The 13221-nt window shown below is 47.5% G+C and overlaps 1 protein-coding gene across 2 annotated transcripts in view; it reads right to left on the bottom strand.

Annotated features, from left to right (window-relative positions):
* Positions 1 to 12120, bottom strand: part of ddx27 (DEAD (Asp-Glu-Ala-Asp) box polypeptide 27) — a 122977-nt gene extending 110857 nt beyond the window's left edge. For both annotated transcript variants that reach the window (XM_056273733.1, XM_056273734.1), the window contains exons 1-4: positions 11923 to 12120; positions 7395 to 7538; positions 7194 to 7253; positions 6609 to 6756 (exon numbers count right to left, since the gene is read on the bottom strand). In XM_056273733.1, coding sequence (XP_056129708.1) covers positions 6609 to 6756; positions 7194 to 7253; positions 7395 to 7538; positions 11923 to 12006 — 436 coding nt within the window. In that variant the 5' untranslated portion in view covers positions 12007 to 12120. The remainder of the gene's footprint in view (positions 1 to 6608; positions 6757 to 7193; positions 7254 to 7394; positions 7539 to 11922) is intronic.
* Positions 12121 to 13221: the final 1101 nt, after the last annotated feature.

Raw genomic sequence — 13221 nt, 5'->3', positions numbered from 1 at the left:
GTAAGGTGTAACCTGGATGGAATGTGGTGACCATCTGCTTAAATCCCCCATCTTCAACCATGGATATTGGTCTCATGTCATTGACGAGCATGTTGAGGATGCTCTCTGTTAAGACTCCAGCCATTTGAGGGGTGCATGAGCCTCTCTTCAGGATGAACTCATCCACACGCCTTTGCTTAGTACTAAAATAGAAAGAGAACAAAACAGAAAGCTGTATTAATTATCATCACAAGTTGTAGGCTATGGTATCAGTTTATCTTAGTGTACTGCCTAATACCAATTAAACCATTTAAATGAATAAATATCTTACAACTGAATTATTGATATGCTCCAACCCAGTCTAACTAGCTAACACTACGACAAGCTACAGCTGATTAGAGCGCACTGTGAAAGCTAGTTGACTGTCTAGGCTACAGACAGCTCACGTTAGCACCGTGTCGTGTTTTTGCAGACTGCAGATTGACTAGCTAAGTAAGATAGCTAGCTAATGTTAGATGGTGCTAACGTTCCCCGTCTCTGCAGTCTTGCCTGCGCTTTAGCCCAAAAAGTTCAATTTTTTTCAACTGAAAAAAAAGAAACCTAGAGCTCATAGCGTAAGTTACTGCAGAGTCAGTGAATGTTAGAACCCGTTAACATTTAGCTAACGTTAGCAATCTTAACTTAGCTAGTTAATACGCCAGTCTGCAAAAACACGACACTCGGTGATAAATGACGGAGCTAAACAACTCTAAGCTGTAGTGTGCTATGCTGCAAGCTTGGTGCTGTTTAGCTAATGTTACATACAGCTCGTTGGTGGATACGCAGAATCCACATAACTGAAATAGCGTTCGCTTAGCAAGCATCACCCTTGAGACGTTCTGTTTTCCAACATGTAACTTAAGCTAACGTAAACATTACGATACTGTGGCTAACTAGCTAAACTTACCCATGATCCGAAGTAGCAATCATCGTGGCTCCAGGGTGCTTGCGTTTCAAATGCTCGTGCATCGCCGTAGTGCTGCTGTGGAATGCCAATTCGGCTTTGCATATTCTGCATTTAACTGACTTCTTTGGCTTGTCATCTGTGAAATACTCCCAGACTTTTGATAGTCTCGGTCTCGCTGGTTTTTGCTCTTCATTAGCCTCATTCGCTCTCCTTTCCGCCGCCATCGTTCATACGCTTTCTTCTTCTCTTCGTCGTTCATGCAAAATGCAGTTATATCAGACGATGGAAGCGATACTGCCCCCAGCACTTCCTATAGGGCATTGCAGTTACAAATGAACATTTGTGCGGTTTTGAGTTAACGTTACTGGCTCTGATTGTTTTTATACGACGCGTCGAAGCTAAAATTCTGCGTCGACGAGTTTTTATGATCGACGTCGTCGATTATGTCGACTAATCGTTGCAGCCCCACACTTACACCACACTCACTCGCCACACTCACTCGCCACACTCACTCACCACACTCACTCACCACACTCACCACACTCACTCACCACACTCAGTCACCACACTCAGTCACCACACTCACTCACCACACTCACTTACCACACTCACCACACTCACTCACCACACTCACTTACAACACTCACTCACCACACTCACCACACTCACTTACCACACTCACTTACCACACTCACCACACTCACTCACCACACTCACCACACTCACTTACCACACTCACCACACTCACTTACCACACTCACCACAATCACTCACCACACTCACTTACCACACTCACCACACTCACTCACCACACTCACTCACCACACTCACTTAGCACACTCACCACAATCACTTACCACACTCACTCACCACACTCACTTACCACACTCACCACACTCACTCACCACACTCACTCACCACACTCACTCACCACACTCACCACACTCACTCACCACACACACCACACTCACTCACTCACCACATTCACCACACTCACTCACCACACTCACTTACCACACACACCACACTCACTCACTCACCACACTCACTCACCACACACCACACTCACTCACCATACTCACTCGCCACACTCACTCGCCACACTCACTCGCCACACTCACTCGCCACACTCACTCACCACACTCACTTACCACACTCACCACACTCACTCACCACACTCACTTACCACACTCACTCACCACACTCACTCACCACACTCACTTACCACACTCACTCACCACACTCACTCACCACACTCACTCACCACACTCACTCACCACACTCACTCACCACACTCACTTACCACACACACCACACTCACTCACCACACTCACTCACCACACTCACTCACCACACTCACTTACCACACTCACTCACCACACTCACTTACCACACACACCACACTCACTCACCACACTCACACACCACACTCACTCACCACACTCACTCACCACACTCACTCACCACACTCACTTACCACACTCACTCACCACACTCACTCACCACACACACCACACTCACCACACACACCACACTCACTCACTCACCACACTCTCACCACACACACCACACTCACTCACCACACACACCACTCACTCACTCACCACACTCACTCACCACACACACCACACTCACTCACCACACTCACTCACCACACTCACTTACCACACTCACTTACCACACTCACTCACCACACTCACTTACCACACTCACTCACCACACTCACTCACCACACTCACTCACCACACTCACTTACCACACTCACTCACCACACACACCACACTCACCACACACACCACACTCACTCACTCACCACACTCTCACCACACACACCAAACTCACTCGCCACACTCACTCACCACACTCACTCACCACACTCACTCACCACACACACCACTCACTCACTCACCACACTCACTCACCACACTCACTCACCACACTCACTTACCACACTCACTCACCACACTCAGTCAGCACACTCACTCACCACAGTCACTTACCACAATCACTCACCACACTCACTCACCACACACACCACACTCACTCACCACACTCACTCACCACACTCACTTACCACAATCACTCACCACACTCACTCACCACACTCACCACACTCACTCACCACACTCACTCACCACACTCACTCACCACACACACCACACTCACTCACCACACTCACTCGCCACACTCACTCGCCACACTCACTCGCCACACTGACTCACCACACTCACTTACCACACTCACTCACCAGACTCACTCGCCACACTCACTCACCACACACACCACACTCACTCACTCACCACACTCACTCACCACACACACCACACTCACTCGCCACACTCACTCACCACACTCACTCACCACACACACCACTCACTCACCACACTCACTCACCACACACACCACACTCACTCACCACACTCACTCACCACACTCAGTCACCACACTCACTCACCACACTCACTCACCACACACACCACACTCACTCACCACACTCACTTACCACACTCACTCCCCATACTCACTCACCACACTCACCACACTCACTCACCACACTCAGTCACCACACTCACTCACCACACTCACTCACCACACTCACTCACCACACTCACTCCCCATACTCACTCACTCACCACACTCACTCACCACACTCACTCACCACACTCACTCACCACACTCACCACACTCACTCGCCACACTGACTCACCACACTCACTCACCACACTCACTTACCACACTCACTCACCACACTCACCACACTCACTCGCCACACTGACTCACAACACTCACTTACCACACTCACTCACCACACTCACTCGCCACACTCACTCACCACACACACCACACTCACCACACACACCACACTCACTCACTCACCACACTCACTCACCACACACACCACACTCACTCACCACACTCACTCACCACACACCACTCACTCACCACACTCACTCACCACACACACCACACTCACTCACCACACTCACTTACCTCACTCCCCATACTCACTCACCACACTCACTCACCACACTCACCACACTCACTCACCACACTCAGTCACCACACTCAGTCACCACACTCACTCACCACACTCACTCACCACACTCACTCACCACACTCACTTACCACACTCACCACACTCACTCACCACACTCACTCACCACACTCACTTACCACACTCACCACACTCACTTACCACACTCACCACACTCACTTACCACACTCACTCACCACACTCACTCACCACACTCACTTACCACTCTCACCACACTCACTTACCACACTCACCACAATCACTCACCACACTCACTTACCACACTCACCACACTCACTCACCACACTCACTTAGCACACTCACCACAATCACTTACCACACTCACCACAATCACTTACCACACTCACCACACTCACTTACCACAATCACTTACCACACTCACCACACTCACTTACCACACTCACCACAATCACTCACCACAATCACTCACCACACTCACTTACCACACTCACCACACTCACTCACCACACTCACCACACTCACTTACCACACATACCACACTCACACACCACACTCACCACACTCACTTACCACACATACCACACTCACTCACCACACTCACTCACCACACTCACCACACTCACTTACCACACATACCACACACACTCACCACACTCACACACCACACTCACTTACCACACTCACTTACCACACACACCACACTCACCGCACTCACTCACCACACTCACCACACACCTCACACCCCATACTCGCTCACCACACTCACCACACACACCACACTCACCACACTCACCACACACACCACACTCACTCACCACACACACCACACTCACTCACCACTCACCTCACACACCACACTCACTCACCACACTCCCCACACTCACTCACCACACACCACACTCACCTCACACACCACACTCACCACAATCACTCACCACACACACCGCACTCACTCACCACACTCACCACTCACACCACACTCACCACACAACTGATGAGACTAACAACTGCTGCTTAATAACAGCTGGCTGCACAATATGTTTAACCTTTACATCTTTTCATTTAGCAGATGCCTTCATCTGAAGTACCAATATCATGTAGCCCACTTCCCCTCACTTAACACCATGTATGTGATGCTGTAGTCCTGCTCAGTCTGTGTGATACTGTAGTCCTGCTCAGTCTGTGTGATACTGTAGTCCTGCTCAGTCTATGTGACACTGTAGTCCTGCTCAGTCTGTGTGATACTGTAGTCCTGCTCAGTCTGTGTGATACTGTAGTCCTGCTCAGTCTGTGTGATACTGTAGTCCTGCTCAGTCTGTGTGATACTGTAGTCCTGCTCAGTCTGTGTGACACTGTAGTCCTGCTCAGTCTGTGTGATACTCTAGTCCTGCTCAGCCTGTGTGATACTGTAGCCCTGCTCAGTCTGTGTGACATGGTAGTCCTGCTCAGTCTGTGTGATACTCTAGTCCTGCCCAGTCTGTGTGACACTGTAGCCCTGCTCAGTCTGTGTGATACTCTAGTCCTGCTCAGTCTGTGTGATACTGTAGTCCTGCTCAGTCTGTGTGATACTCTAGTCCTGCTCAGTCTGTGTGATACTGTAGCCCTGCTCAGTCTGTGTGATACTGTAGTCCTGCTCAGTCTGTGTGACACTGTAGCCCTGCTCGGTCTGTGTGATACTGTAGTCCTGCTCAGTCTGTGTGATACTGTAGTCCTGCTCAGTCTGTGTGATACTGTAGCCCTGCTCAGTCTGTGTGACATGGTAGTCCTGCTCAGTCTGTGTGATACTGTAGTCCTGCTCAGTCTGTGTGACACTGTAGCCCTGCTCGGTCTGTGTGATACTCTAGTCCTGCTCAGTCTGTGTGATACTCTAGTCCTGCCCAGTCTGTGTGACACTGTAGTCCTGCTCAGTCTGTGTGATACTCTAGTCCTGCTCAGTCTGTGTGATACTCTAGTCCTGCCCAGTCTGTGTGATACTCTAGTCCTGCTCAGTCTGTGTGATACTCTAGTCCTGCTCAGTCTGTGTGATACTCTAGTCCTGCCCAGTCTGTGTGATACTCTAGTCCTGCTCAGTCTGTGTGATACTCTAGTCCTGCTCAGTCTGTGTGATACTCTAGTCCTGCTCAGTCTGTGTGATACTGTAGTCCTGCTCAGTCTGTGTGACACTGTAGTCCTGCTCAGTCTGTGTGATACTGTAGCCCTGCTCAGTCTGTGTGACATGGTAGTCCTGCTCAGTCTGTGTGATACTGTAGTCCTGCTCAGTCTGTGTGACACTGTAGCCCTGCTCGGTCTGTGTGATACTCTAGCCCTGCTCAGTCTGTGTGATACTCTAGTCCTGCCCAGTCTGTGTGACACTGTAGTCCTGCTCAGTCTGTGTGATACTCTAGTCCTGCTCAGTCTGTGTGATACTCTAGTCCTGCCCAGTCTGTGTGATACTCTAGTCCTGCTCAGTCTGTGTGATACTCTAGTCCTGCTCAGTCTGTGTGATACTCTAGTCCTGCCCAGTCTGTGTGACACTGTAGTCCTGCTAACAGTTTTTAGCCAGAGCTAGCAGTCATAGTGACACTAGAAATGTGGTGATATGAATGTAATTATCCAGTTTACAGTCACTGTCATGCTCAACATCAGCTGACATCTTTACCCTACAACGATCTGATCCAGCCTACCAACCTGCTTTAGTCAGGACCTCTTCATCACCAGAATCAAACTCTGCATCCTCCTCCCCCTCCTCCTCCTCTTCACCTTCCTTATCTTCTTCCTCAGTTTCCTCCGGTCCTCCAGGTTTTGTGTCTATTGAAGGTGCCGATGCTGCCTTCTCCTGTCCACACCGACAGAAACCCAGTGTCAGAAAACACGACAACATGGTCTCTTAAAGACATTTTGTTGTCTTTAAGAGACCATGCTGTCTTTAAGAGACTGTGTTGTCTTTAAGAGACCATCCAAAGGAATTGAATCGAGTGCAACTGGACTTGGTATGCACTCGATTGCACTCAATTCAATTCCTTTGGATAACCATGACCTGGATGAATGAGAACATTCACAGACATCTTTAAGAGACCGTGTTGTCTTTAACACATGATGTCTTTAAGACATCATGTAGTCTTTAAGAGACCATGCTGTCTTTAGGAGACCATATTGTCTTTAAGACATCACGTTGCCTTTAAGAGACTATGCTGTCTTTAAGAGACCATGTTGTCTTTAAGAGATATTTCTTCATGTTAAGGGAACCAACTAAAATCCCGAGGGTTGACTCACCTCAGCTTTCCTCTTTTTCCGGACCTTCTCAATCTTCTCATCCAGTGTGGTGGGGGCTCTCTGCAGGACAAAAGGCTTTAGTTTAGGTCAGTCTACTTTTCTCTAGATTGAGCTTCCAGAATCATGGATAGAAGAAAACCATCCACCTGAGCCCTTCTGTTCTGTACTGCAGTAAAATGTAGGTTCTGTAAATCAGTTTACCTTCTTCTTCAGCTGGGCCATCACGTCTGCCATGGGCCAGTCGCCGTCCTCAAGAGCATCTCTCTCTCCAAATTCAAAGCCTGCATTAAAGTCTCCTGATCCATGACCTAACTTCTTCTTCCTGTTCAAGACGATGGGTTCTTCCTTCAAAAAACACAAGGGTTTAAATACAACTAGACAAGCAACAAGCAAAGCACTGGTTCCCTCACCCCTAACCCTAATAACCGAACCCTAAGCAGGGTTGAATTTTAACTCATTCTGATTTGTCGGCTCAGTGCTTTAGTCTACTGGAACATATATGAATGTGCCGAATAATCCTTCTCAGCTCAGCTCCACTTTATTTGACCCATTGACTGGTCTTGGCCCTCTGTAAAACAGAAGAAACACCTGTCAATCCAAATCAACACAATGCTGAGCACGGGTCATCATCCTCCGGTTTAGCACTGTGTCCTAGGCCGGGGCAGTAGCCTTTACTCCAGGAAAAGTTGAAACATCAGGAAGAAGGTGAACCCATGACGCCTCCCTGGCCAAGGAGCCCTCACTCAGATTTTCTGACTTTTGGGCCAATTTGGAAATGGTTCTCCTTGAGATCTAAATGCAGACATTCCCCCGACTTCCCTCCCCATCACCATCAGCACTTCCTGTCATATGGCAGAACCTGGAACCAGCCAACCCACATCACACAGCCATCCTCTTTACCCACCGGGTAAGACCCAGGGTAAACCCCCTCTACACCAGACACACTGGTGGTGGCTGCTCACCTTCTGCACTCGAGTTCTTCTTGGTTTAACTATTTAAACTACGAAGCAATATCTAAATTCAATATCTCATAATTTCCTGCTTTCCTGAAGTATTTAATGTGCATAAATCAACACATTTTTGCTCTCATTGATAAATACCCAACCGTCCAGTGTGTTACTGTTCATACTGGCTGCAGTGATGACAAGATGAGGCAACACATAAAACTGTAGTGTGTTGTTGTTCATACTGGCTACAGTGATGACAAGATGAGGCAACACATAAAACTGTACAGTGTGTTGTTGTTCATACTGGCTACAGTGATGACAAGATGAGGCAACACATAAAACTGTCCAGTGTGTTGTTGTTCATACTGGCTACAGTGATGACAAGATGAGGCAACACATAAAACTGTCCAGTGTGTTGTTGTTCATACTGGCTACAGTGATGACAAGATGAGGCAACACATAAAACTGTAGTGTGTTGTTGTTCATACTGGCTGCAGTGATGACAAGATGAGGTGTGTTGTTGTTCATACTGGCTACAGAGATGACAAGATGAGGCAACACATAAAACTGTAGTGTGTTGTTGTTCATACTGGCTACAGTGATGACAAGATGAGGTAACACATAAAACTGTAGTGTGTTGTTGTTCACACTGGCTACAGTGATGACAAGATGAGGTGTGTTGTTGTTCATACTAGCTACAGAGATGACAAGATGAGGTGTGTTGTTGTTCACACTGGCTACAGTGATGACAAGATGAGGCAACACATAAAACTGTAGTGTGTTGTTGTTCATACTGGCTACAGAGATGACAAGATGAGGCAACACATAAAACTGTACTGTGTTGTTGTTCACACTGGCTACAGTGATGACAAGATGAGGTAACACATAAAACTGTAGTGTGTTGTTGTTCACACTGGCTACAGTGATGACAAGATGAGGCAACACATAAAACTGTAGTGTGTTGTTGTTCACACTGGCTACAGAGATGACAAGATGAGGCAACACATAAAACTGTAGTGTGTTGTTGTTCATACTGGCTGCAGTGATGACAAGATGAGGTGTGTTGTTGTTCATACTGGCTACAGTGATGACAAGATGAGGCAACACATAAAACTGTAGTGTGTTGTTGTTCATACTGGCTACAGTGATGACAAGATGAGGTAACACATAAAACTGTAGTGTGTTGTTGTTCACACTGGCTACAGTGATGACAAGATGAGGTGTGTTGTTGTTCATACTAGCTACAGAGATGACAAGATGAGGTGTGTTGTTGTTCACACTGGCTACAGTGATGACAAGATGAGGCAACACATAAAACTGTAGTGTGTTGTTGTTCATACTGGCTACAGAGATAAGATGAGGTGTGTTGTTGTTCATACTGGCTACAGAGATGATAAGATGAGGTGTGTTGTTGTTCATACTGGCTACAGTGATGACAAGATGAGGCAACACATAAAACTGTCCAGTGTGTTGTTGTTCATACTGGCTACAGTGATGACAAGATGAGGCAACACATAAAACTGTACAGTGTGTTGTTGTTCATACTGGCTACAGTGATGACAAGATGAGGCAACACATAAAACTGTAGTGTGTTGTTGTTCATACTGGCTACAGTGATGACAAGATGAGGTGTGTTGTTGTTCATACTGGCTACAGTGATGACAAGATGAGGTGTGTTGTTGTTCATACTGGCTACAGTGATGACAAGATGAGGCAACACATAAAACTGTCCAGTGTGTTGTTGTTCATACTGGGTACAGTGGTAACAAGATGAGGCAACGCATAAAACTGTAGTGTGTTGTTGTTCATACTGGCTACAGTGATGACAAGATGAGGTGTGTTGTTGTTCATACTGGCTACAGTGATGACAAGATGAGGTGTGTTGTTGTTCATACTGGCTACAGTGATGACAAGATGAGGTGTGTTGTTGTTCATACTGGCTACAGTGATGACAAGATGAGGTGTGTTGTTGTTCATACTGGCTACAGTGATGACAAGATGAGGTGTGTTGTTGTTCATACTGGCTACAGTGATGACAAGATGAGGCAACACATAAAACTGCAGTGTGTTGTTGTTCATACTGGCTACAGTGATGACAAGATGAGGCAACACATAAAACTGTACAGTGTGTTGTTGTTCATACTGGCTACAGTGATGACAAGATGAGGCAACACATAAAACTGTAGTGTGTTGTTGTTCATACTGGCTACAGTGATGACAAGATGAGGTGTGTTGTTGTTCATACTGGCTACAGTGGTGACAAGATGAGGCAACACATAAAACTGTACAGTGAACTACACCGTACAGGAACTACACAGCACCGAGAACTATACTATACAGTGAACTACACCGTACAGGAACTACACGGCCCCGAGAACTATACTATACAGTGAACTACACCGTACAGGAACTACACGGCCCCGAGAACTATACTATACAGTGAACTACACCGTACAGGAACTACACGGCACCGAGAACTATACTATACAGTGAACTACACCGTACAGGAACTACACAGCCCCGAGAACTATACTATACAGGGAACTACACCGTACAGGAACTACACAGCCCCGAGAACTATACTATACAGGGAACTACACCGTACAGGAACTACACAGCCCCGAGAACTATACTATACAGGGAACTACACCGTACAGGAACTACACAGCCCCGAGAACTATACTATACAGGGAACTACACCGTACAGGAACTACACAGCCCCGAGAACTATACTATACAGGGAACTACACCGTACAGGAACTACACAGCACCGAGAACTATACTATACAGGGAACTACACCGTACAGGAACTACACAGCACCGAGAACTATACTATACAGGGAACTACACCGTACAGGAACTACACAGCCCCGAGAACTATACTATACAGGGAACTACACCGTACAGGAACTACACAGCCCCGAGAACTATACTATACAGGGAACTACACCGTACAGGAACTACACAGCACTGAGAACTATACTATACAGGGAACTACACCGTACAGGAACTACACAGCCCCGAGAACTATACTATACAGGGAACTACACCGTACAGGAACTACACAGCACCGAGAACTATACTATACAGGGAACTACACCGTACAGGAACTACACAGCCCCGAGAACTATACTATACAGGGAACTACACCGTACAGGAACTACACAGCCCCGAGAACTATACTATACAGGGAACTACACCGTACAGGAACTACACAGCCCCGAGAACTATACTATACAGGGAACTACACCGTACAGGAACTACACAGCACCGAGAACTATACTATACAGGGAACTACACCGTACAGTGGGAAGTGAGTGTGTAATGTCTAGCAGCTGAATCAACTTAAGAGTAGGAGAGAAGGGGCAGGAGAAAACAAGTGTACACTTCCTGCTGCTGCTGGTGGTGCTGGTGGTGTTGCTGCTGGTGGTGTTGCAGCGTGTAACTAGTCGTGTGATGCAGATGAGACGTGTTGCCGAGTCTGCCGTGTGGGTTTGCTGATCACTTCGCGTTATGGTCATGGATTGTGTGTATGTGGTGTCCTGCCTACTCCCGTCCCACAGCATCATGGCCGGCCGGCTGGAGAGTGCCGGGGCAGCTTCGTCAGTGCTGTACCGGCGGTAGCTTTAACTCCGTCAGTACCCGCGGTACTTGTAGTACCCGCGGTACTTTTAACTCACGGACGGAACCGAGTCTTGATCAGCTGAACCATTCGTGTCTAAAAAGAACAAACGAGAACTTAACACGACAGATTTGATTTGCTTAACTTTCCCAACACTCACTTCTTCTTCCTCAGACTCGGACGCCTCCAGCGGAACGTCGTCTTCGTCCTGGATGGTCCCGATCAGGCCCAGTTGACTCAGCATGCTCACAGCGGTCCAGTCTGCTGATACTGGTTCGGTACTGGTTAAACTGGCTCGGTAGTAGGGAGGGTATGACACTGTCTGGTCGCTTCTCGTGCATCTAAACGGGACACGTGTGTTGACGGAAGTAGGAAGTCCAACCCGCGTGAGCGGCACTGCCATCTAGCGTCCGGAGGACAGACATACATGTAAAACCAACCAGTCTCACCAGATTGGTTAAAACTCTTTCGACCCAAACCGAAACACCGACTATAACCAAGACCAACCGTTTCCAACCTCTTCAAGACGTCTGTTAAATGATTTCATCTGTATTATCTGTATAGTTACACGAGAAGCGACGGTTTAAAATGTGTTGTCCCGCCCCCCTTTTTTTTCTCTCCCCATTGTATCCGGCCAATGACACCGGCCTTCCAGGCCGCCGTCCCTCTCCCATTGGCTGCTGCGCTGCTCGGGCGTCTTCCTGGCTTGGACACACGCCCAGCCAGCATAACCACACCAGTGGCGTAACCAGGAATATTTTTCTAGGTGGGCCTGAGTGAAAATGGGTGGGTGGGCCAAAATTTTCCAGCAATAATCCTTCAAACAAGACGCAAATTCAAACACATTACAGCAGTAAACACATAACGCAGGTTTTTAGTAAGTGACCAAGAAACAAACTGAAACTTTAATAAAAACCCACTTAAACAAATACCACCCCAGTCATTCTCGCCAGGCTCTGCACAACCATTTAAACATCACTGAGGAAAACAGTCTAAAAGGTCATGATACAACATGTAAGCTATAGGCCTATAGTACACGTTTTACAGCACAATGTGTAGACGCCGAGGGCGAGCGTTGAAGATCGAGATTATTTCATCATAGTCCAAAGAGTCAGTAAGTTCCCTTTCAAAGGACAACAGGGACAGATTGTTGAGGCGTGCAGGTAGCATGGAAGATCTTAGACATGTGTTGATACGGCCTGTAGTGGAGAAGAGTCTTTCAACAGTACATGAAGTCAGGGGAATGGTGATCATTGCCCTTAACAGTCTGTTAATGTTTGGGAAAACGTCAGAGTTGCAGCTGTCCAGCACTTCAATGAGGGATGGGTAACACTGACCCCTCTCCACTTTACGACGCAGTGCCTGAATGAAAACGGTCCATTCCGCGTCCTCAATAGATATCCGGTAATGATCACACGAATGCTGCAACGCTTCTTTCTGGGCAAACGTAACCGATCCT

Source organism: Lampris incognitus, chromosome 2 (assembly GCF_029633865.1).
Source record: "Lampris incognitus isolate fLamInc1 chromosome 2, fLamInc1.hap2, whole genome shotgun sequence".
In the NCBI taxonomy this organism is placed as follows: Eukaryota; Metazoa; Chordata; class Actinopteri; order Lampriformes; family Lampridae; genus Lampris; species Lampris incognitus.
The sequence above is the reverse complement of the archived record's forward strand: the minus strand, read 5'-3'. Positions and strand labels throughout refer to the sequence as shown.